Consider the following 26,161-nt stretch of genomic DNA (forward strand, 5'->3'; position numbering starts at 1 on the left):
CGGAGAAGGGGACACAGCGGCAGAGAAGTTATCTTCCCCAGGAGGGTGGTGAGACGCCGGAACAGGCTGCCCAGGGAGGTGGTGGCAGCCTCATCCCTGGAGGTTTTTCAGGCCAGGCTGGATGTGGCTCTGAGCAGCCTGCGGTAGTGTGAGGTGTCCCAGCCCATGGCAGGGGGGTTGGAACTGGCTGATCCTTGAGGTCCCTTCCAACCCTGACAATTCTCTGATTCTGTGACCTCAGTTGGAAAAGACATCGAAGGTCATCCAATCCAACCACCAACCTCACTCCACCATGGCCATTAAAGCAGGGCCCAAAGTGCCACGTCTAGGCCCTTTTTTGTACACTTCCAGGCACTGTGGCTCCATCACCTCCCTGGGGGACCTGTTCCAATGCCTGACTACTCCTTCCACAAAGACATTTTTCCTATCACCCACTCTAAACCTGCAGGAGGATGGAGCCAGACTCTTCTCAGTGGTGTCCAGTGACAAGGCAGGGGGCAATGGGCACAAACTGGCACGCAGGAGGTTCCACCTAAACATAAGGGGGAAAAATGCTTCCCTTTCAGGGTGGTGGAGCACTGCAACAGGCTGCCCAGGAGGGTCTTGGAGGCTGCTTCCTTGTGATGTACTCTAGCAGCAGGGGGGTTGGACTAGATGAGCTTCAGAAGCTCCTTCCAACTCTTAACGATTCTGTGATGGGTGATGTTTAAGGAGCTCAACAGAGCAACGGCACAACAAAGGTATCCCCATCTGAGCTGCAAAAAACCCACCCGAACCAAGCCAGCTAACAATTTAAGAGCAGGATAAAGTCTTCCTAGTTGTAAAGGGATCAGCAGCTACATTAGGTTTGGTTTTGCTGCGGTATTAACAGCTTCATTCGTGCAGATTCTGCCTTTAAATCACACCTGAGCAGAAACACACCTAGCAGAAGCCAGTGCACAGAAACCTGTGCTCCTCCCCCTCTGCTCTGCCCTGCTGAGGCCACATCTGGAATCTTCTGTCCAGTTCTGGGCCCCTCAGTTCAAGTAGGACCTCAGGGGACTGCTTGAGGGAGTCCAGCACAGAGCCACAAAGATGCTGAAGGCAGTGGAACATCTTCCTCATGAGGAGAGCCTGAGGGAGCTGAGGGCTCTGGAGCTTGGAGAGGAGGAGCCTGAGAGGTGACCTCAGTGCTGTTGCTAAAGCTGTGCAGGGTGAGTGCCCAGAGGCTGGAGCCAGGCTCTGCTGGGGGATGCCCAATGCCAGCACCAGGGGCAGTGGTGGAAGCTGAGGCAGAGGAAGTGCCATGGAAACAGGAGGAAGAGTTTTTTCCCCTGTGAGGGTGACAGAGGCCTGCAGCAGGCTGCCCAGGGGGGTTGTGGAGTCTCCCTCCCTGGAGGTATTTCAAACCCCACCTGGATGTGTTCCTGTGTGAGCTGCTCTGGGTGATGCTGCTCTGGCAGGGGGTTGGACTGGATGAGCTTTGGAGCTCCCTTCCAGCCCCTAACACTCTGTGCTGCTGTGAAGCGTGGATAGGTTGTGAGGGCAGCCATGGATGCAGACTCAGAGCCCCAAGCCCAGAAAGGCTTTTCTTTTTCTTTTTTTTGGTTTGTTTTTTGCATGCTTTCAACTTTTATCACTGCAGGTGAAACTTTGCTCCCTTTCACCCAGCTGCAAAAAGTCCAGCTGGCTCCACTGGAGGCATGTGTCAAACAAACAGGGAGCTGTAATCCTTCAGCACAAGTATTTGACCTTTTATTTGTCCACCTCTGCAGGCAGATGCTGATTTCAAGGACTGAACTGTTCTCTCCAGTCCCAGAAGAAACTTTGGGCCTCAGAAATAAGTAGAAACATCCACAGACACGTGTGTGTGTGTGTGTAGCAGTCTCAAGGGCCATCAGTCAGGCTGCCCATGCCCCTCAGCTCGCATCTGGACTTGCAGAATTGTCAAAGGGGAGCTTGTCTGTCTGCAGGGGCAATTAAAAAAGAGAGCTGGTTTGGCTCACTCTCCCTCCCAGCTCCACAGATTTAGGCATTGCACAGTCTGAGGCTTGAATTTCCTCCTGCAGTGTAAAATAAATGGTTGTGAAGTACATGGTGTCATGAAGAAAACCCCCAAACACAACAACAAGACAACTGTTACCCAGCTGGCTGGGAACTGAACATGCTGCCTTGCTCTGTGGCACCTGGGCCTGCAATCCTGTGTCCAGTTTGGGGCTCCCCAGGTCAAGAGAGACAGAGAGCTGCTGCAGAGAGTCCAAGGGAGAGCCAGGAGGATGCTTAGGGGACTTGAGCATCTCCCCTGTGAAGAGAGACTGAGAGCCCTGGGGCTGTTGAGTCTGGAGAAGAGAAGGCTGAGAGGGGATCTGAGCAATGTCTCTCAATAGCTGAGGGCTGGGGGTCAAGTGGAGGGGGCCAAGCTCTTGTGGGTGCTGCACAGCAATGAGCCAAGGACCAATGGGGACAAACTTGACCAGAGAAGGTTTCAGCTCAACATGAGGAGAAACTTCTTTGCAGTGAGAGTGACAGAGGCCTGGAGCAGGCTGCCCAGAGAGGTTGTGGAGTCTCCTTCTCTGGAGCCTTTCCAACCCCACCTGGATGCATTCCTGTGCAGACTCCCCTGGGTGATGCTGCTGTGGCAGGGGGGTTGGACTGGCTGATCTCTGGAGGTCCCTTCCACCCTTTAATGTACTGTGATAACCACTGGAGTGGTTTATAGGTTTAAAATGGCTCCCCAGTTCAAGAGGGACAGGGATCTGCTGGAGAGAGTCCAAGGGAGGGCTGCAAGGATGCTGAAGGGACTGGAGCCCTGCCTGGGGAGGAGAGGCTGAGAGCCCTGGGGCTGTTTAGTGTGGAGAGGAGAAGACTGAGAGGGGAATCTGATCAATGTCTATCGATATCTGAAGGCTGGGGGTCAAGAGGGAAGGGGCAGGCTCTGCCTTCTTGCATCCTGTGATGGGACAAGGGGCACTGAATTGAAACTCCAGCACAGGAGGTTCCACCTCAACATGAGGAGGAACTTCTTCACTGTAAGGGTCCCAGAGGCCTGGAGCAGGCTGCCCAGAGAGGTTGTGTAGTCTCCTTCTCTGGAGCCTTTCCAACCCCAACCCATGGGGAACAGCTTCCATTAAGCTGCAAGCTCCAGGTGACATCATTTTAAGTCACCTTTTCCCTTTCAGTTTGCACCTCCTGCCAGACCCTTCAGAGCAGCAAATGAGCATTCAGAGAAGCCAATGCAGGGCTCACAGCCTCCTCCTGCTCTTAGGCTGCCCTTGTGGCTGCTGGGCAGCAGTTTATAAGCCAGGTTCTGTGTTTTGCTGTCTGCCTCTGCCCCATTGCAGCTGAAAGAAACCAAACCCCAAACAAACCAAAACCAGTGCGATCATGGCCATGTCTCTATTTAGGCTGTTCCTAAAAAGAAAACCAGCCTGGGTAAAAATACTTCTTTTCAAATGCTTCTTTTCAGGACAGGTTTTGGCTTTTGTGAGCCCTTCCAGGGCCATCTGAGGCTTAGGTGCAATTGAATGTGCTTATATTCACTGCCTTCTTACAAAAACAAACACCAAGCCACAAACCCAAACCAGCCCAGGAGCTGGCCAAACCCAGGCTCCTGAAGTGCTTCTCACACTAAAAGCATCCAAGCATTTACTTGGAGAGTCATAAAAATGGGATTTATTGTGCATTTCCCATTCCAACCAGGCTCTTGTTTCAGCTCCTGCAGGTAGACAAAGCACAGGGAGCTATCAGCTTGCTGCTTTGGATTAGAAATGCATCCTGGCTGGGATCAGCAATGCTGTGTCCAGCAGCAGCAGGGAGGGGATTGTCCCCTGGCACTCAGCTCTGGGGAGGCCACACCTGGAGTGCTGTGTCCAGTTTGGGGCACCTCAAGACAAGAGAGATGTGGAGGGGCTGGAGCCAGGGCAGAGGAGGGCAAGGAAGCTGGGAAGGGCCTGGAGAAGGAATCTGATGAAGAGCAACTGAAGGAGCTGGGGATGGTTAGTGTGAAGCAGAGGAGGCTGAGGGGAGACCTCCTGGCTCTCTACAGCTCCCTGAAAGGAGGTTGTGGAGAGCTTGGTGCTGGTCTCTTCTCACAGGTCATTAGCCATAGAAGAAGAGGGAAGAGCCTCAAGCTGCAGCAGGGCAGCTTCAGATTGGACAGGAGGAAGACAGACTGAGAGAGTTGGGGTTGTGCAGTCTGGAGAAGAGAAAGCTCTGAGGAGACCTTCTTGTGGCCTTCCAGTATCTGCAGGGGGCTACAGGAAAGCTGGGGAGGGACTTTTGAGGGTGTCAGGGAGTGATAGGACTGGGGGGAATGGAGCAGAACTAGAAATGGGGAGATTGAGCTTGGATGTTAGGAAGAAGTACTTCCCCAGGAGGGTAGTGAGACATTGGCAGAGGTTGCCCAGGGAGGTGGTGGAAGCCTCATCCCTGGAGGTGTTTGCAGCCAGGCTGGATGTGGCTGTGAGCAAGCTGCTCTAGTGTGAGGTGTCCCTGGCCATGGCAGGGGGGTTGGAACTGGCTGCTCCTTGAGGTCCCCTCCAACCCTGACAATTCTATGGTTCTATGCCAACAGCAATTTGCTTCATGTTGCCTGTTGTAGGCTTTCAGTCTATCCACACAGACAGGCACGCACATACATCTCCCCCAGGAGTCTCCATCTTGCAGGGTGAATTTCTTTGCTGCTTGGGATTTCCCCAGACTTTTCTGGCCAGGATAGGGTTTACCATAGTGGTTCTCCATACTGAAGTTTGCTCTCTGCAATGCTGGTTTTCCACCTGGACACTGGAATCTGTAGTATTGTTCCAGCAGAAAAGCACAGCCAGAAAGTGTTGCAAGGGCTGTGTGCTGCTCAAAGCACTCACAGGATCAGAGGATGTTAGGGGTTGGAAGGGACCTCTGGAGATCATCAAGTCCAACCCCCTGGCCAGAGCAGGAGCAGAGAATCCAGCACAGGTCACACAGGAACCCATCCAGACAGGGCTGGAAAGGCTCCAGAGAAGGAGACTCCACAACCTCTCTGGGCAGCCTGCTCCAGGGCTCTGTGAGCCTCAAAGGGAAGAAGTTCCTCCTCATGTTGAGGTGGAACCTCCTGTGCTGTGGTTTCCATCCACTGCCCCTTGTCCTATCCCAGGGCAGAAGTGAGCAGAGCCTGTCCCTGTCCCTTCCCTCCTGACCCCCAGCCCTCAGCTATTGATAGACATTTATCAGATCCCCTCTCAGTCTTCCCCTTTCTAGACTAAACAGCCCCAAGGCTCTCAGTTGTGCAAGTGTATTACTAAAAGCAGCAAAAAATGAAGACAAAAGCCTGAAAAAGTAAGGCAAAAGAACCAGACATGGACTTAGAAGTAAGAAATGTGAGCAAAGCCTATTTCTGAGAGGCATTAAGCACAGGAAGTTTGTACCAAGTCCCAGAAAGGTCAAGCAATGCTCCTGGAAGGGCTGCAAGCCCAAATTCTTGCAGAATCAGTTTATGCTGCAGCCAATATTAAGGAAGGAGCTGAAGGCAGCTGAGCTGAGCACAGCACACAGCCAAAGCAGCGTTGGTTGGGCAGTCCTGGGGCTCCTGGACTTCAGCCTGAGAGGGAGCTTGCCTGGGTTTGAGAGCAAGGCAGCTCCATTGGTCCTGATCTGTATCAATATGGAAAGTCCCCAGTGCAAAGAGGAAGGACAACCATCTGCAGCCCCCTAACTGTACTCACTGAAATGTACTTGATGGCCCAAAGACAGTTCTTGCTTTAGCAAAGGGGGCCTACTGCTGCTGCTCTGGAGGGGACTAGGGACAGGGCCATGGGATCACATTGAGCCCAGCTCTCAACCCAACACCACCCTGCCCCTGAGTGCCAGGGGACCATGGGCAGGGCCATGGAATCACATTGAGCCCAGCTCTCAACCCAACACCACCCTGCCCCTGAGTGCCAAGGGACCATGGGCAAGAGCACAGAATCACATCAAGACCCATGAAAATGCTCAGGGGGTTGGAGCAGCTCTGCTCTGAGGACAGGCTGAGGGAGCTGGGGGTGTTCAGCCTGCAGAAGAGAAGGCTCCAGGGAGACCTAAGAGCAACCTGCCAGGACCTGAAGGGAGCTACAAGCAGGCTGCAGAGAGACTGTTTGCAAAGGTCTGCAGGGACAGGACCAGGGGCAATGGCTTCAAAGTAGAGCAGAGCAGATTGAGATTGGATGTGAGGAACAAGCTCTGCACCATGAGTGTGGTGGAACACTGGAACAGGTTTCCCAGGGAGGTGGTTGTGGCCCCATCCCTGGAGATACTGAAGGTGAGGCTGGAGAGGGCTGTGGGCAGCCTGATCTAGTTGGGGATGTCCCTGCTGACTGCTTTGGGGGCTGGACTGGATGAGCTTTGGAGCTCCCTGCAAACCCAGCCCATTCTGTGATTCCATGTGAGATGTGGAGGTGCATTCAGTTGGCTGCTCTAATGCAGCAAGCTGCTGAGATGCTCTCATGGTGTGACCACTGCAGATAATGAAGAAAAGATCCCTTTCCCCTCCCACTGTGGGCCACACTAGAGACACAACAGACTGCACTGAGCCTTCTCCCTTATAATCACCTCCAGATGGGGCACAGGAGGCAAAATACCCTGCGGGGCTCTCTGATACCATATACATTACACAGCATTTTCTAGCCAGGCCCCTGCATCAACAGCTTGAGGTGCCTGCTGCAAGGCCCTGACCCACTCTGCATTTAATTTTGTTAAGCCATGGATTTACTCCTTCAGCTTTACAGCCTCTCGGGTTGCACGGCCTGGGTCTGCCTCTGCCCCTGCTCCCCCTCCCAGATTTATGAGCGGTGCTCAGCAGCAGGAAGCAGCAGCAGCAAATCACACCCCTGCCCTAAAATAAGCCCTGCACAAACAGCTGAGTCTTGCAGCAACAGCCTCAGCACTGCCAGGTGCTGGGGGGAAAAAACCCAGGGGGAGTCCAAGCTGCCCTCAGCAGGAGCTGACTGGGGGCTGCCATGCCCTGGGACCAAGCCTGAGCTATACACAGAACCCAGAGCTGCTTCCTCTGCAGGTTAGATGATTTTGGAGCAGTTGCTGGTGGCACCACGAAGGGCTCTGCATGGAAACCTCTGTGAGATTCTAGGACCCTGTGACTCTGATTCTAGGACTCTCTGACTCTCTCATTCTGTGACTCTCATTCTCTGACTCTCTCTCATTCTCTGACTCTCTCTCATTCTCTGACTCTCTCTCTCTCATTCTCTGACTCTCTCATTCTCTGACTCTCTCTCTCCTTCTCTGACTCTCATTCTCTGACTCTCTCTCATTCTCTGACTCTCTCTCTCCTTCTCTGACTCTCTCTCTCCTTTCAACCCCACCTCGATGCATTCCTGTGCAGCCTCCCCTGGGTGATGCTGCTCTGGCAGGGGGGGTTGGACTGGATGGTCTCTGGAGGTCCCTTCCAACCTCTGATGCACTGTGATCCTGTGTATGCTGGAATAGGGTGTGAAGGGGATGCAGGGAAGAAACCAATAGTCATCACTGCTTGATTTGTGGAGTCTGGCCAAGTCTGTGTAAAATCTTCACTGTCCTTACTGTGCAATACTCACTGGATCGAGTTATGCAGTGAGCAGGTCATTCTAACCCAGCAGTAAAAGAGTGAGCATGACTAACAGCAGATTGGATCAGGTTTTGGACACAGCTCAGGTGGCCATTTTCACTTGCTTATGTGCCAGCTCAAACATTTAGAGGCTTCAGAATCACAGCATCACAGAATTGCCAGGTTTGGAGGGGACCTCAAGGATCAGCCAGTTCCATGGCCAGGGACACCTCACACTACAGCAGGTTGCTCACAGCCACATCCAGCCTGTCCTGAAAAACCTCCAGGGATGAGGCTTCCACCACCTCCCTGGGCAACCTCTGCCAGTCTCTCACCACTCTCATGGGGAACAACTTCTTCCTAACATCCAGTCTGAATCTACCCACTTCTAGTTTTGCTCCATCCCCCTCCCTGACACCCTCAAAAGTCCCTCCCCAGCTTTCCTGTAGCCCCCTGCAGATACTGGAAGGCCACAAGAAGGTCTCCTGGGAGCCTTCTCCTCTCCAGACTGAACAGCCCCAACTCTCTCAGGCTGTCTCCAGAGCAGAGCAGCTCCAGCCCATGCTGAGCTGCTGATAAAGGCTCCTATCTTGCCTCAGATCACCAGCCTGGTTTGGTATGTTCTGAGGAGGACTGCCATCCTCCAGGCCATCCCAACTGGTATGGCTCCATGTGGCAGTTTGTGTGATCACCACTCCTTCTTCCTATCCCCCAACCAAATTGCTAACAGCAGCAAAGGCTGAACAGCAACCAAGGTTGAACAGTAGCCATGGGGTTTAATGGCATCTTTTGTCCTGATGGCTACAATTCTTAAAGCAAGGGGGGGAAAAGAAGTTTTCTGGGCAGCAACACAACATTCCTTCTTCCATACTCTCTGTTGCACAAAGCAGAGCCCTCCCCTGTGGGAATTAGACATCTAATCCAAACTGGCTCTGTATGGGACCAGCTCAGCTGCCTGTGCTTCATGCTCCAGGAATTACAAACACTTCTGGAAATGCACAAGAGGCCACCTGAAGGGACTCAATGTCCAATGGCAACGGTGGAACATGCTGAGTGGTGGACACGGTGCTGCCAGCTCCAGAGGAAGAATTGCTTTTCACAGAATCCCAGAATCAGCCAGGTTGGAAATGGCCTTTGAGATCATCCAGTCCAACCTATCACCCAACACCATCTAATCAACTGAACCATGGCAATGAGTGCCTCACCCAGGACAGTTTTAAACACTTCCAGGGATGGTGACTCCACCTCCCTGGGCAACCCATCCCAATGGCTCTCTATGAAGAACTTTCTCCTCACCTCCAGCCTAAACCTCCCCTGGTGCAGCTTAAGACTCTGTCCTTCTGTCACTGGCTGCCTGGGAGAAGAGACCAACCCCCACCTGGCTACCACCTCCCTTCAGGGAGTTGTAGAGAGCAAGGAGGTCTCCCCTGATCCTCCTCTTCTCCAGGCTAAGCAACCCCAGCTCTCCTCACAGGGCTGTGCTCCAGACCCCTCCCCAGCTTTGTTGCCTCTTTTACCCCCACCCCCCTCTCCTCTGGACAGAGGAAGCTGTTGTTAAGTGGGCACACAACAGCTCTTTCATAATAGAAGAAGTCAGTGGCGTGCACAGAAGCTGCACGCAGAACAGGGGCTCCATACACCGGCCAGGGCCTGTTGAGAAACACATCGGCTTTTCTGTGCCCTGGAGTAAGAGAGCACAACCATATGGTCAGCTCTCAGGCTCAAGGCCTGCCAGTCTGCACCACTGATAAGAGAAGGCCTGTTCTGCATCTGTCTCAGCCGTGGTAGCTTTCAGCAGCACTCTCCTGTTTGAGGATCATCTCCAGTTGCAGGCTCCACAACACGCTGTGGGGCTCGGAGCGCCGTGGGCTGTGTGCTGCAGCTGTGCTTTTCTCTCTGCAGGATGTAAAATGAGGATTTGAAGGATGATGGCACTAAACTGACACTTTTTACATGGATTTTAACTCAGAAGCACAGAAACATTCAGGTTGGATAAGACCCTCAGCATCACCAAGGCCAACCCAGAGCCCTACTCTACAAGGATCACCTCTAAACCACAGCCCCAAGCACCACAGCCAAACCACCTTCAAACACATCCAGCCTTGGGGACTGCACCACCTCCCTGGGCAGCACATTCCAAGCCCTGACCACTCTTGGTGGGAAAAAATTCTTCCTCCTGTCCAATCTGAACCTGCCCTGCTGCAGCTTGAGGCTCTTCCCTATTGTTCTATGGCTAATGACCTGTGAGAAGAGACCAGCACCAAGCTCTCCACAACCTCCTTTCAGGGAGCTGTAGAGAGCCAGGAGGTCTCCCCTCAGCCTCCTCTGCTTCACACTAACCATCCCCAGCTCCTTCAGTTGCTCTTCATCAGATTCCTTCTCCAGGCCCTTCCCAGCTTCCTTGCCCTCCTCTGCCCTGGCTCCAGCACCTCCACATCTCTCTTGTCTTGAGGTGCCCCAAACTGGACACAGCACTCGAGGTGTGGCCTCCCCAGAGCTGAGTGCCAAGGGACAATCCCCTCCCTGCTGCTGCTGGACACAGCATTGCTGATCCCAGCCAGGAGGCCTTTGCTGCCTCCCTGGGCAGCACATTCCAATGGCCAATTACTTTTTCTGTGAAGAACTTTCTCCTCACCTCCAGCCTAAACCTCCCCTGGTACAGCTCGAGACTGTGTCCTTTCCTTCTGTCACTGGTTGCCTGGCACTTCCCCTGGCTCTGCTTGAGACTGTGTCCTCTTGTTCTGGTGCTGCTTGCCTGGGAGAAGAGACCAACCCCCACCTGGCTACAACCTCCCTTCAGGTAGTTGTAGAGAGCAAGAAGGTCTCCCCTGAGCCTCCTCTTCTCCAGGCTAAGCAACCCCAGCTCCCTCAGCCTCTCCTCACAGGGCTGTGCTCAAGGCCTCTCCCCAGCCTTGTTGCCCTTCTCTGGACACCTTCAAGTCTCTCAATGTCCTTCTTAAACTGAGGAGCCCAGAACTGGACACAGGACTCAAGGTGTGGCCTAACCAGTGCTGAGCACAGGGGCACAATGACCTCCCTGCTCCTGCTGGCCACACTATTCCTGATGCAGGCCAGGATACCATTGGCCTTCTTGGCCTCCTAGAGTCACTAATCACAGGAGCCAAGGAGGTGAAGGATTGAAAGAAGTCTTCACAGAAATAAATAAATATAAATAAAGCTCTAAGGATCAATATTTAATGAACTGTGAGATGTCAACTGAGGCACAGCAGCACAGTTTTTAAAGCTCCAACGACCAGGGTAGGGGGTGGGGAACACTTCTGTGTGAAAAGAATTCACCTACAGCTAAGTACAGTCTAGTGTTTATTGTATGTTATGGAAGGTACACTTGGGATCTCCAAAATCCAAAACATATAAAAAGTGGTTCAAGGGCCTAAACAGCTTTTATCAACAGGTGAGCACTGTGTAAAGAATGTGTTTCTTTATTATACAGCAGGGTACAATGGTAGTGTGTTAATGCCAACAGGGGCACCACAGAAGTTAGTTTTGAAAGAAAAAGAAGAAGGGAAATAAAACAACCCCCAAAAAGAAAATTTGTCCACTATGCTTTATACAAACACCACTCACTTGCTGCTGTTTAAAGAGGAGAGGGAGAGGAGCTCTGGCTGAAGGGTGAGTGAGTCCCCAGGACATTGTTAATGTTAAGTAGTGTCAACAGCACACAGGGTTGGTGAATGCTTCCCCCCAAATAAAAACCAGAGATGCTGTCATGACTTCACAGAAATGCACATCCAATAGTAGTAAGTTTGTTGTTGTGTTTCTTTTCCTTTCCATAAGAACAATAGGTACAAGATTATAACTCTCCCTATATATGAAATAATTTACACACAGAGATGAAAGCTACACTGTCTAAAATAATCACTAAATACAGGGTGGGTTTTTTTGTTTTAAAGGTTTTGTTGGTCTTTTTTTTTTCTCTCTCTTTCTCTCCTGGGAAATAAACAAGCAGGTTTTGCTTTTGCATGATCAACAGTCAACACTCCCAGCCCCCAAACCCACAACAAAATCCAACCAAAACCCCCAGCCCAAGACAATATCCAACCCAAAACCCCCAGCCCAAGACAATATCCAACCCAAAACCCCCAGCCCAAGACAATATGCAACCCAAAACCCCCAGCCCAAGACAATATGCAACCCAAAACCCCCAGCCCAAGACAATATCCAACCCAAAACCCCCAGCCCAAGACAATATCCAACCCAAAACCCCCAGCCCAAGACAATATCCAACCCAAAACCCCCAGCCCAAGACAATATCCAACCCAAAACCCCCAGCCCAAGACAATATCCAACCCAAAACCCCCAGCCCAAGACAATATCCAACCCAAAACCCCCAGCCCAAGACAATATCCAACCCAAAACCCCCAGCCCAAGACAATATCCAACCCAAAACCCCCAGCCCAAGACAATATCCAACCCAAAACCCCCAGCCCAAGACAATATCCAACCCAAAACCCCCAGCCCAAGACAATATCAACCCAAAACCCCCAGCCCAAGACAATATCCAACCCAAAACCCCCAGCCCAAGACAATATCCAACCCAAAACCCCCAGCCCAAGACAATATCCAACCCAAAACCCCCAGCCCAAGACAATATCCAACCCAAAACCCCCAGCCCAAGACAATATCCAACCCAAAACCCCCAGCCCAAGACAATATCCAACCCAAAACCCCCAGCCCAAGACAAAATCAAACCAAAACCCCCAGCCCAAGACAAAATCAAACCAAAACCCCCAGACCACAGCAAAATCAAACCAAAAACCCCAAACAAAAACCTCCAACCAAACAAAAATCCTCCACAAACACCCCCCAATACCCCCCAGACATACAACCCCCCCCCAAAAGCTACAACCCCCCCTCAAACCACACACAGAAACCAAACCACCACCAAAAAACCAACCCCCTAAAACCTCCCCAAGCAAAAAGCAACCAACAAAACCCCCCCAAAAGTAAACAGAACCAACCCCCCCACTAAACAATAACCCCAAACCCAACAGCAACTCCTCCCCAACCCAACAAACAACACCCAGACACAAACCAATAACCAAAACTACACCCCCCATAACTAAACCAAACCAACCCCCCCCAAAACAGTAACCCCAAACCCAACAGCAACTCCTCCCCAGCCCAACAAACAAAACCCAGACACAAACCAAACCAACAACCAAAACTACACCCCCCAAAACTAAACTAAACCAAACTAACCCCCCCAAAAACAATAACCCCAAACCCAACAGCAACTCCTCCCCAACCCAAACACCCAGACACAAACCAACAACCAAAACTACACCCCCCATAACTAAACCAAACCAACCCCAACCCAATAACCCCAAACCCAACAGCAACTCCTCCCCAACCCAACAAACACCCAGACATAAACCAAACCAAGAACCAAAACTACACCCCCCAAAACTAAACTAAACCAAACTAACCCCCCCAAAACAATAACCCCAAACCCAACAGCAACTCCTCCCCAGCCCAACAAACAACACCCAGACACAAACCAAACCAACAACCCAAACTACAGCCCCCAAACTAAACAAACCCAACTCCCCCCTAAACAATAACCCCAAACCCAACAGCAACTCCTCCCCACCCCAACAAACAAAACCCAGACACAAACCAAACCAACAACCCAAACTACAGCCCCCAAACTAAACAAACCCAACTCCCCCCTAAACAATAACCCCAAACCCAACAGCAACTCCTCCCCAGCCCAACAAACAACACCCAGACACAAACCAACAACAGAAACTACATCCCCCCAAAACAATAACCCCAAACCCAACAGCAACTCCTCCCCACCCCAACAAACAAAACCCAGACACAAACCAAACCAACAACCTGAACTACACCCCACCCCCTCCCTTAAAACACACACAAAGAAACCCCAACCCCAGACCCCACCGCCAAAGCAAAAGCAGAGGAGGAACAGAACCGAACCCGAAGCTCTGAAGCGAACTCCAACTAAAAATGGACAAGAGGTGTTTGAAAGAAAATGAGAAAGAAAATGAAGAAAGAAAAGGCCAAAAGAGGAGATGAGAATTCCCTCCTCCCTCCCCTTGCATGATGTGCAAACCTAACCAAGGAACTGAAAAGCAATCAAGCAAAGCTTCGATCGTCGTGGGACCGCGTTAAGAAACCGCTGCTCAGAAATCCAACTTGGGGGGGGGGGGGGAGGGGGGAAATAATAATAATTAAAAAAGGGGAGAGGGGGGGAAAAAAAATAAAGATGTCTAATGCACAAAACTGTTCATCAGGCCAGAAAGTAAAAGAGCTCCACAGCTGACAGCGATAAACCGAGGCCACATAGACGCGTGCTGGGCCCTTATCTCCCGCCGGCGGCTCCTCTAGGCGGAGGAGGTGACGCTTTGCTTGTAGACGGCGTGGTACGCGTTCCTCAGCAGGACGTAAGGGAAGCAAGACTCCAGGAGATCCATAGTCAGGAAGGGAGACTCCTGCACGATCTGAAAGACACCCAGGAGCAGCAGGGGGGTCGTTGGCACAAAGCAAACAGCCTGCTGCAGCGGTTCGGGGGAGGCGGCGCCGCGCCGGCGCTCGCGGGTTCGGTAGGAAGCCGGTTAATGGACGTGAGGTTGAAATGGAGAGGTGCAGATGGGATGCTTGGAGGAAAGGCTTCGCCAGGAGGGTGGTGAGACACTGGAACAGGTCGCCCAGGTAGGTGGTAGAAGCCCCATGGGAAGGAATTCTTCACCATGAGGGCAGTGAGACCCTGAAACGGGTCGCCCAGGGAAGCCCCATAGGAAGTTGTTCTTCCCCATGAGGGTGGTGAGAGACTGGCAGAGGTTGCCCAGGGAGGTGGTGCAAGCCTCATCCCTGGAGGTTTTTCAGGCCAGGCTGGATGTGGCTGTGAGCAGGCTGCTGTAGTGTGAGGTGTCCCTGCCCATGATGGAGGGGTTGGAACTGGATGATCCTTGAGGTCCCTTCCAAGCCTGACAGTTCTGTGATTCTGTGCCTGAGTGCCAGGGGACCAACGGCAGGATCAGGGAATCACATCCAGTCCAACTCTCAGCCCAACACCACCATGCCCCAGAGTGCCATGCCTACACATTTTCTGAACACCTCCAGGGATGAGGCTTCCACCACCTCCCTGGGCAACCTCTGCCAGTCTCTCACCACCCTCATGGGGAACAACTTCTTCCTAACATCCAATCTCAGTCTACCCATTTCTAGTTTTGCTCCATTCCCCCCAGTCCTATCACTCCCTGACACCCTAAGAAGTCCCTCCCCAGCTTTTCTGTGGCCTCCTTAAAATACTGGAAGGCCACAAGAAGGTCTCCTGGGAACCTTCTCTTCTCCACACTGAACACCTCCAAATCTTTCATAGCAGAGCAGCTCCAGCCCTCTGCTCATCCTCCTGGCCCTTCTCTGGACACCTTCCAGCACCTCCAGATCCTTCCTGGAATAGAGGCTCCAGAACTGGACACAGTGCTCCAGGTGGGGTCTCAGCAGAGTGGAGCAGAGGGGCAGAATCCCCTCCCTCACCCTGCTGGCCACACTTCCCTTGCTGCAGCCCAGGCTCTGGCTGGCTCTCTGGGCTGCAAGTGCACACTATGGGTGTTGGAGGAATGAAAATCACTGATTTCTGACATTGGGAAGGATGACATCAGCTTAGAAATGATCACAAATTAAAACTGGTTTCCACTGGCTGACAAGCTGCAACACACAAGGTGACAGCCCAAACCCTCCTGCTGAGTGATGCAACGTGGAGCCTGCTCCCTCAGCTAGCAACACATAAACCAGACAGAAGCTTACCATGTCCAGTAATAGGTAAACAGATTCTCTGTTCCTTGTGGTTGTTTTGTCTGTCTCCTGGCCAATCTTCAGCAGGCTGGACGATGCAAGCTGCAGGGAAATCAATAAAGGAATCAATAAGGCTTTGTATTGATCAACCTCTGCTCTTTTGTTACACACACACACACAAAACCTTCCTGAAGAAACCAATATCCTGACCAACAGACATCTGCAACGTAAGGAATCCTGAACACAAGAATCATGGCTGAGCTATAGCCTCAGAGAGCCACCCTGCATGATTTCTAACAGTGTTTAATATGCAGTAGAGAATCACAGAATTGTCAGGGTTGGAAGGGACCTCAAGGCTCAGCCAGTTCCAATCCCTCTGCCATGGGCAGGGACACCTCACACTGCAGCAGCTTGCTCACAGCCACATCCAGTCTGGCTTTAAAAACCTCCAGGGATGAGGCTTCCACCACCTCCCTGGGCAACCTGTGCCAGGCTCTCACCACCCTCAGGGGGAAGAACTTCTTCCTAACATCCAATCTCAATCTACCCACTTCTACTTTTGCTCCATTCCCCCCAGTCCTACCCTTCAGGTAGTTGCAGACAGCAATGAGGTTGCTGTCTACAACTGAGACTCCTCTTCTCCAGGCTGAACAACCCCAGCTCCCTCCTATGATTCCTCCTAGCTGTGAACTTAACACTTCCAATGGCAAACACACTTCCAATGCAATCACTGCCCAAGACTGATTGTGTATGAAACCAGACTGAGGGGGGGCTATCAGAGGGCCAAAGTTCCTCTGCTCTGAGAGGAGTTAGCTCGAGAAATGGAGTTATACATACGGCCAAAAACTCCTTGAGACGGTCTTCAATGCTTCCCTTGTGGATGGTAAATAAAGCTGCAGCAATCTGGTTGATAGCTTTTGCCAAGCAGTGAATGTTGTTGCAATGCCCTGAAAGAACACAAGAGATAAATTCCCTCAGCATCAGCTTTGAAAAATGAGAACAGAACAGAACAAAACAGAATAGAACAGAATGAAACAGAACAGAATGGAACAGAACAGAATGGAACAGAACAGAATGGAACAGAACAGAATGGAACAGAACAGAGTAAAACAGAACAGAGTAAAACAGAACAGAGTAAAACAGAACAGAGTAAAACAGAACAGAGTAAAACAGAACAGAGTAAAACAGAACAGAGTAAAACAGAACAGAATGGAATAGAACAGAATGGAATAGAACAGAATGGAATAGAACAGAATGGAATAGAACAGAATGGAATAGAACAGAATGGAATAGAACAGAATGGAATAGAACAGAATGGAATAGAACAGAATGGAATAGAACAGAATGGAATAGAACAGAATGGAATAGAACAGAATGGAATAGAACAGAATGGAATAGAACAGAATGGAATAGAACAGAATGGAATAGAACAGAATGGAATAGAACAGAATGGAATAGAACAGAATGGAATAGAACAGAATGGAATAGAACAGAATGGAATAGAACAGAATGGAATAGAACAGAATGGAATAGAACAGAATGGAATAGAACAGAATGGAATAGAACAGAATGGAATAGAACAGAATGGAATAGAACAGAATGGAATAGAACAGAATGGAATAGAACAGAATGGAATAGAACAGAATAAAACAGAACAGAATAAAACAGAACAGAATGGAATAGAACAGAATGGAATAGAACAGAATAGAACAGAACAGAACAGAATAAAACAGAACAGAATAGAACAGAACAGAATAGAACAGAACAGAATAGAACAGAACAGAATAGAACAGAACAGAATAGAACAGAACAGAATAGAACAGAACAGAATAGAACAGAACAGAATAGAACAGAACAGAATAGAACAGAACAGAATAGAACAGAACAGAATAGAACAGAACAGAATGGAATAGAACAGAATGGAATAGAACAGAATGGAATAGAACAGAATGGAATAGAACAGAATGGAATAGAACAGAATGGAATAGAACAGAATGGAATAGAACAGAATGGAATAGAACAGAATGGAATAGAACAGAATGGAATAGAACAGAATGGAATAGAACAGAATAAAACAGAACAGAATAAAACAGAACAGAATGAAACAGAACAGAATGAAACAGAACAGAATGAAACAGAACAGAATGAAACAGAACAGAATAGAACAGAACAGACCAGACCAGACCAGGTTGGAAGAGACCTTCAAGATCATCGCATCAAACACATCACCCAACACCATCTAATCAACTAAACCATAGCACAAAGCACTCCATCAAGTCACCTCCTAAACACCTCCAGAGATGGTGACTCCACCACCTCCCCAGGCAGCCCATTCCAATGGGCAATCACTCTCTCTATGAAGAATTTCTTCCTAACATCCAGCCTAAACCTCCCCTGGCACAGCTTGAGACTGTGTCCTCTTGTTCTGGTGGTGGTTGCCTGGGAGAAGAGATAAACCCCCACCTGGCTACAACTTCCCTTCAGGGAGGTGTAGAGCAGCAAGCAGACTCATCACAATGAGAGACCATCCCTTAGCACCCTGCACATGGTAGCAAATCACTGGGGTCAGGAATGGCACCTGCAGCACACATCTCCCTTCAGCCTGCTGCAATCCCCACAGCCTGAGAAAGATCCCTGTGGCCTTTAGAAATATGGAAAAAGAAGGTATTGGAAGGTGCAGAGATTCATAGAATGGTTGGGGTTGGAAGTGACCTTTCAAGATCATCGAGTTCCAACCCAAGGGAGGTTCTCCTCCCCCTCTACTCTGCCCCGCTGAGACCTCACCTGAAATACTGTGTCCAGTTTTGGGCTACCCAGCTCAGGAGGGACAGAGATCTACTCAAGAGCATCCAATGGAGTGCTACAAGGATGATGAAAGCATGAGGAAAGGCTGAGAGCCCTGGGCTGCTTAATCTGGAGGAGAGAAGACTGAGAGGGAATCTAATAAATGTCTATCAATATCTGAGGGCTGGGGGTCAAGAGGGAGGGGACAGGCTCTGCTTAGTTGCACCCTGGGATAGGACAAGGGGCAATGGATGGAAACTACAGCACAGGAGGTTCCACCTCAACATCAGGTGAAACTTCCTCACTGTGAGGCTGACAGAGCCCTGGAGCAGGCTGCCCAGAGAGGTTGTGGAGTCTCCTTCTCTGCAGCCTTCCCATCCCTGTCTGGATGTGTTCCTGTGTGACCTGTGCTGGATTCTCTGCTCCTGCTCTGACAGGGGGGTTGGACTTGATGATCTCCAGAGGTCCCTTCCAACACCTAACATCCTGTGATGGCCACAAGAAGGTCTCCTCAGAGCCTTCTCTTCTCCAGACTGCACAACCCCAACTCTCTCAGTCTGTCTCCAGAGCAGAGCAGCTCCAGCCCTCTGCTCATCCTTCTGGCCCTTCTCAGGACACCTTCCAGCACCTCCAGAACCTTCCTGGAATAGAGGCTCCAGAACTGGACACAGTGCTCCAGCTGGGGTCTCAGCAGAGTGGAGCAGAGGGGGAGAATCCCCACCCTGGCCCTGCTGGCCACACTTCTCTTGCTGCAGCCCAGGCTCTGCTTGGCTCTCTGGGCTGCAAGTGCTCCCTGCTGGCTCCTGTTGAGCTTCTCATCCCCCAGCACCCCCAAGGCCTTTTCTTCAGAGCTGCTCTCAAGCCAGTCCCTGCCCACTGCTGAGCACTGAGCTCATTCCTTCATTCAGTCATTTATCTAACTCCCAAGGCCATGCCTGAATCCAGAGGTCAGTTAGACCTCAGCACTGCACAGGAGAAAGCTCACTTCTTCCTCAGGCATAGAACTCTTCTTCCTTCAACTGAATTTTCCCTGTCATTTTATAGCACAATTTGCTCAGTGTCTATCTGCAGCTCCTGACTCCACTCATACCCTCAAGTAACCTCAGAGGGGAAGAAAATTTGTTCACCTCACTCTTCACCCTCCTCCTGGGTGCTCTATGAATAAAGTCACCACTAGGGTCCTGGCAAAGATCCCTGTGGATCTCCACCAGCAGGGCCCCCAAGGGCTGATACTTCTGTCTCCTATCTTTCAGTTCAATACAGCTGCATGGAACATGCCAGTCCCCCAAAAAACTGAACTGATCACAACTTTCCTTGATCTTCTTGCTGCTCAAGGGCCCTGCCTTCATCTCCTGATTGTTTTTATGTCTCAGAGACTGCAGGACACAAATACCAGCAAGGGAATTCAGCTAACAAATTGTTGCCTTCTAACCTGCAAAGGGTTTCATGCACTTAGAAAAGGCTTTCTCTTGCAGTCTGGTATTCTCTTCTGGCATCAAGATGACAAATGAGTCCTCCAGCCTGATATCTGACTAGCAGTTCAGAATTTATTGGGATAAAAGCACAAGTCTGTTAGGAGCCTGAAGCCTTTATCTGGAGTTAGTGGAAGAAACAGGCTTGGTCTTGAAGCAGGCAGAGAGAATGCAGACAGGGCTAAAGCTGTCCAGGCACTGTCTGTGTTTGGGAGGTATGTCTTGCCAGATCACAGAGTTGAAATGCCTTCAAATCTGTGACTTGGTGCTGGATAAATTCAGGCTTTGTGCAGGGAATTTACTTTTTTTCTATATATATATAAACCCCCAGTATTTATTAAGTTCTCATTCTGGGAAGAGCATCTGTATTAAATGTCTAAAAGCCAGATGTTCTACAAGAAGAGCAGAACACAGGAAAAAGCAATATCAAGCAAGGCAGGCAGGGCTGACAAGGCCTAGTCTGTTTCTTCAGCTATTTTTGTAGAGTAGAACATATTTTTATGGACTCCTTTTGCCAGACTCTTTTTTTCCCTCTCAATAGTAATAAAAAAGAGCCCACTCAGTAAATAACTACATAATGCACATCTCATAAAGCCAGGAGCAGCTCCTGATTGGAGTTGTAGATGCAGCTTTTCTTCAGCCACAGTTTTATGAGGTCCTTGAAGAGCCCACTTTGAAACAGGCTTTGTTTGGCCTCATAGAATCACAGAATAGTCAGGGTTGGAAGAGACCTCAAGGATCAGCCAGTTCCAACCCCCCTGCCATGGCCAGGGACACTTCACACTACAGCAGCTTGCTCACAGCCACATCCAGCCTGGCTGCAAACACCTCCAGGGATGAGGCTTCCACCACCTCCCTGGGCAACCTGTGCCAGGCTCTCACCACCCTCCTGGGGAACAACTTCTTCCTAACATCCAATCTCAATCTACCCACTTCTTGTTTTGCTCCATTCCCCCCAGTCCTATCACTCCCTGACACCCTCAAAAGTCCCTCCCCAGCTTTGCTGTAACCCCCTTCAGATACTGGAAGGCCACAAGAAGGTCTCCTCAGAGCCTTCTCTTCTCCACACTGAACAACCCCAACTCCCTCAGTCTGTCTCCAGAGCAGAGCAGCTCCAGCCCTCTGCTCATCCTCATGGCCCTTCTCTGGACACCTTCCAGCACCTCCAGATCCTTCCTGGAACAGAGGCTCCAGAACTGGACGCAGTGCTCCAGGTGGGGTCTCAGCAGAGTGGAGCAGAGGGGGAGAATTACTCCTTCAAACTGCTGCCTATGCTCCTCTTGCTGCAGCCCAGGCCCTGCTTGGCTCTCTGGGCTGCAAGTGCTCACTGCTGGCTCCTGTTGAGCTTCTTGTATGAGTGGCCCAAAGCCAACGTAGAGGAGTAGAGCAAAAGCCCTCAGGAAACTGCCAGGGCTGTTATGAAGGAAGGAAGCCTTGATGGGACTCTACTTTACCTTCAATGGCTGGGCTATACTGAGACATCACGTTGCTAGCCAGAGTTGGCAAGGACACTGCCACAAAGACCATCAGGAGGCAGGCAATTTTGTACTCCTCTTCTGGACTGATGTTTTCTGAAACAGAACCAAACACCAAAATCAAAGGTCTTTAATTAAAAAGGAGTTCAGCTGCCAGCATCTCCTTGCAACTGCAAGGCAGGTCAGAACACAAAAAGGTCTGACAGGGAAAGCCATCGAGGACAAACTCAACAAGTGTCTTGAGGAAGGAGGAGTAATTACCACAGCCTTGCCTAAAGAGCTTCCAAATGTCCACTCTGTGGCAAGCTGCTGCCACCCAGTCACTTCTAACCATTTAGTTAGTTAAGACTTTCCCCATGCAGAGCAGTATTTTAACATGCTGGTGTAAATTCAGGTATTGCTCTGAGGCAAGGAGAGTTTCTCTTGCATGCCCTTTGGTAAGTAAGCAGAAGGTGATGTGGCCTGGCCTCAACCCACACTACAACACTCTCTTTTCACAGATAGCAGCATCACCACACACTGGCATAAGATTGGATGAAAAAGGAAAAACAGAAAGGAAAGACAACAGTTGGTGAAACAGAGCCACCTATACCTGCAGGAACTACAGAGCTATCTGCAGAGGAGGGCAAGGAAGCTGGGAAGGGCCTGGAGAAGAAATCTGATGAAGAGCAGCTGAAGGAGCTGGACCTGCTTAAGAGGAGGCTCTACACAGGGACTTGGATAGCTTGGATCCATGGCCAATGTTATCAGGAGGAGCTTCAACAAGGCCAAGTGCACTTGGGGCACAACAACCCCAAGCAATGCTACAGGCTTGGGGCAGGGAGGCTGGAAAGCTGCTGGCACAAAGGGACCTGGGGGTGCTAATGGACAAGCAGCTAAAGAGGAGCCAGCAGTGTGCCCAGCTGGCCAAGAAAGGGAAAGGCATCCTGGCTGGGATCAGCAATGCTGTGTCCAGCAGCAGCAGGGAGGGGATTGGCCCCTGGCACTCAGCTCTGGGCAGGCCACACCTCGAGTGCTGTGTCCAGTATGGGGCACCTCAAGACAAGAGAGATGTGGAGGGGCTGGAGCCAGGAGGGCAAGGAAGCTGGGAAGGGCCTGGAGAAGGAATCTGATGAAGAGCAACTGAAGGAGCTGGGGATGGTTAGTGTGAAGCAGAGGAGGCTGAGGGCAGACCTCCTGGCTCTCTACAGCTCCCTGAAAGGAGGTTGTGGAGAGCTTGGTGCTGGTCTCTTCTCACAGGTCATTAGCCACAGAAGAAGAGGGAAGAGCCTCAAGGTGCAGCAGGGCAGCTTCAGACTGGACAGGAGGAAGAATTTTTCCCCATCCAGAGTGGTCAGGGCTTGGAATGTGCTGCCCAGGGAGGTGGTGGAGTCCTCAAGCCTGGATGTGTTTCAGGGTGGTTTGGCTGTGGTGCTTGGGGCTCTGGTTTGGGAGTGATCCTTGTAGAGTAGGGTTGTGGGTTGGACTTGGTGATGCTGAGGGTCTTGTCCAACCTGAATGTTTCTGGGAAAAATACAGAATCAAAATGCAAGACCCTATCTAACCCATCAAATGCACAGAAATTGCATGTCTGCTTCACTCAGCTGAGCCATTTCACAGCAGAACCACGATGAAAAGAAGCTATTTAAGATGCCATTCGAGGTTCCAGCTACCTTCCAAAGATGTAAGTCCTGTTAGGTACAACAAGCATAAAACCAAAGGACCTTTTTGTTTCTTTGTTTTTTAAGGCACAGAAGAATTTTGCTTTATGCTTCAGTCTGAATATTAAAATGCCCCTTGGAAGTAGCTGCATTTTCCCCTCCCAAAGGAACTGCTACTAAAGTCTGAAGGACTGAAGTAGCTTTCAAGTATCCACAATCTAACATGAACTACCCATTACACACAGGGGAAAAGAGCAATAAAGGGGCAAAGAGCAATGAAGTGCTTCAGGAAGGAAGAGAGTGGGGGGAAAAATGCTTCAGACTGTCAAAACCCACTTTAGAGTCTTAATTCATGCCATGGAACCTGCCAGAGTAAACAGAAAGTGAAAAGCTTAGACAGTGGTGACCTAAAGCAAATCAAAGGAAGCAGCAGACATGTTAGGACATTAAGATGTTTATTTGATCATCTTTCTCCTTGTAAGCTCCAAGTTAACACTTGTGTGACACAGCAGTAACAAGCTGTGAAGCTCATGAAGTGCCTTCAGCTGTCATTTCAGCTCCTGTGGCCTACTGCCATGGGCCAGGATTCACAGAATCACAGAACCACCAAGGTTGGAAAAGACCTCAGAGATCATCCAGTCCAACCTATCACCCAACACCATCTAATCAACTCACCCATGGCACTGAGTGCCTCACCCAGGCTGGTTTTAAATAGCTCCAGAGATGGTGACTCCACCACCTCCCTGGGCAGCACATCCCAACGGCCAATCTCTCTTTCTGGGAAGAATTTCTTCCTCACATCCAGCCTAAACTTCCCCTGGTGCAGCTTGAGGCTGTGTCCTCTCCTTCTGTCACACACTACCTGGAAGAGACCAACCCCCACCTGGCTACAACCTCCCTTCAGGGAGTTGGAGAGAGCAACAAGGTCTCCCCTGAGCCTCCTCTTCTCCAGGCTAAACACCCCCAGCTCCCTCAGCCTCTCCTCACAGGGCTGTGCTCCAGACCCCTCCCCAGCCTTGTTGCCCTTCTCTGGACATGTTCCAACATCTCAACACCTTTCCTAATCTGAGGGGCTCAGAACTGGACACAGTACTCAAGGTATGGCCTAACCAGTGCTGAGTCCAGGAGCAGAATGACTTCCCTGCTCCTGCTGGCCACACAATTCCTAATTGTTCTGATTGTCCCAGATCTGCACAAGAGCACTGAGCTGTTAACAACAGAGCCCTCTTTTCACTGTCCTGGTGAACAGTTTGCACTATTAGCCATTCAACCCCTTCAGCATGAAAGAGTCCAGCATAGAGCCACAAAGATGATTAGGGGAGTGGAACATCTTTCTTATGAGGAGAGCCTGAGGGAGCTGAGGGCTCTGGAGCTTGGAGGAGCCTGAGAGATGACCTCATTCCTATTGATAAAGCTGTGCAGGGGGAGTGCCCAGAGGCTGGAGCCAGGCTCTGCTGGGGGATGCCCAATGCCAGCACCAGGGGCAGTGGTGGAAGCTGAGGCAGAGGAAGTGCCATGGAAACAGGAGGAAGAATTTTTTCCCTGTGAGGGTGACATAGGCCTGGAGCAGGCTGCCCAGGGGGGTTGTGGAGTCTCCCTCTCTGGAGATCTTCCAACCCCACCTGGATGTGTTCCTGTGTGACCTGCTCTAGGTGATGCTGCTCTGGCAGGAGGGGTTGGACTGGATGAGCTTTAGAGGTCCCTTCCAGCCCCTAACACTCTGTGATTCTGTGAACATCTACCTGTTAATTCTCTTCTCAGTCAGCAAGGCAATTCCTATGTGGCTGCAAAGACTCTCAAGCTGACACATCAGCAGGCACAAGTAATTCATGTTCTTATGCCAGGTATGGAGTTCACTGAAGGAACACAGAGGGCCCAAGGCACACAAGTCTCCTGCTAGCACTTTAGACACTTCCATGCCTGGGTCCATTCATTTATTGTGGTTTTCTTCCCCATTGTTACTTCTTTCTTTCTTTTCTTGTTTTTTTTTCACTTGTGTGACTTCTTACCTGATTTTTGGGAAGAGAGTGCTACCACCAAGGCAGGATCAATCTCACAAGGCAATCCAGCAGCTGATGATAGTTCATATACATTCATTGCCACCTGAGGACCAGAAGACAGATGGAAAGAAAAAACAAACCAGAGACAACATTGAATGCTTTTGGTATCAGCTTGATGAAGCACAGTGTTTCAAATGTTCCTGTGACAGGGTTTGAGGCACTAGGGGAATTTCAGAGCCCCTTGGCTGAAAGGAGGTAAAAGAGACTCTGGGTTTTTGTTTCCTTCTAACCTACACTGAGCAGCTGGGCTAAATGATAATTTCTCTTTGGTGAGTCAAACAGAGTTTGTGTACTTTCCTATGGAACCTCCAGAACAAACATTCTCCCTTCCAATTACTTTGTTCTAAGTCCTTCTTCACTAGCAGGTTTTTTTTCTCTACTAACACCTGCAAATGCAGCAGCTTTAAACAAAATAATTGAAGTCAAGTCTGCTGAAAACACTGCAGCAAGGCAGCAATGTTGCAGGATTCAAATCTGGTCAAGATTCAGGGTTCAGGGCAATCCCAGGCACTGATACAGGCTGGGCAGGGACTGGCTTGAGAGCAGACCTGAGAAAAGGCCTTGGGGGTGCTGGGGGATGAGAAGCTCAACAGGAGCCAGCAGTGAGCACTTGCTAGCCCAGAAAGCCAAGCAGAGCCTGGGCTGCAGCAAGAGAAGCATAGGCAGCAGTTTGAGGGAGGTGATTCTCCCCCTCTGCTCCACTCTGGTCAGACCCCACCTGGAGCACTGTGTCCAGTTCTGGAGCCTCTATTCCAGGAAGGATCTGGAGGTGCTGGAAGGTGTCCAGAGAAGGGCCAGAAGACTGAACAGAGGGCTGGAGCTGCTCTGCTCTGGAGACAGACTGAGAGTTGGGGTTGTTCAGTCTGGAGAAGAGAAGGCTCTGAGGAGACCTTCTTGTGGCCTTCCAGTATCTGTTGGGGGCTACAGGAAAGCTGGGGAGGGACTTTTGAGGGTGTCAGGGAGTGATAGGACTGGGGGGAATGGAGCAAAACTAGAAGTGGATGGATTGAGATTGGATGTCAGGAAGAAGTTGTTCCCCATGAGGGTGGTGAGAGACTGGCAGAGGTTGCCCAGGGAGGTGGTGGAAGCCTCATGCCTGGAGTTGTTTGCAGCCAGGCTGGATGTGGCTGTGAGCAAGCTGCTGTAGTGTGAGGTGTCCCTGGCCATGGCAGTGGGGTTGGAACTGGCTGATCCTTGAGGTCCCTTCCAACCCTGACAGCTCTGATTTTATGAGTTCTCAGAGCATCTGCACAACAAACTGGTTAAGCACAACCAGTGGAACACATGCAAGCCTGCTTCCCCAAACCTGTGTAACCATCCCAACAATTTCATATTGGAAATACCCAAACACAAGGAGAGCAAATCCCCATACTGCCACTCACTCCCAAGTGACAAATTTCAGGGATATGAAGATAAAAGG

General features: G+C 50.5%; 1 protein-coding gene across 4 annotated transcripts in view; it reads right to left on the reverse strand.

Moving 5' to 3' along the window:
* Positions 1–13,758: 13,758 nt before the first annotated feature.
* NCKAP1 (NCK associated protein 1) overlaps positions 13,759–26,161 on the reverse strand; it is a 92,443-nt gene continuing 80,040 nt past the window's right edge. For all 4 annotated transcript variants that reach the window (XM_054177040.1, XM_054177039.1, XM_054177038.1 and 1 more), the window contains 5 exons: positions 24,691–24,784; positions 21,021–21,137; positions 16,148–16,257; positions 15,323–15,412; positions 13,759–14,013 (listed from right to left, as the gene is read on the reverse strand). In XM_054177040.1, coding sequence (XP_054033015.1) covers positions 13,897–14,013; positions 15,323–15,412; positions 16,148–16,257; positions 21,021–21,137; positions 24,691–24,784 — 528 coding nt within the window. In that variant the 3' untranslated portion in view covers positions 13,759–13,896. The remainder of the gene's footprint in view (positions 14,014–15,322; positions 15,413–16,147; positions 16,258–21,020; positions 21,138–24,690; positions 24,785–26,161) is intronic.

Source organism: Dryobates pubescens, chromosome 37 (genome assembly GCF_014839835.1).
Source record: "Dryobates pubescens isolate bDryPub1 chromosome 37, bDryPub1.pri, whole genome shotgun sequence".
In the NCBI taxonomy this organism is placed as follows: Eukaryota; Metazoa; Chordata; class Aves; order Piciformes; family Picidae; genus Dryobates; species Dryobates pubescens.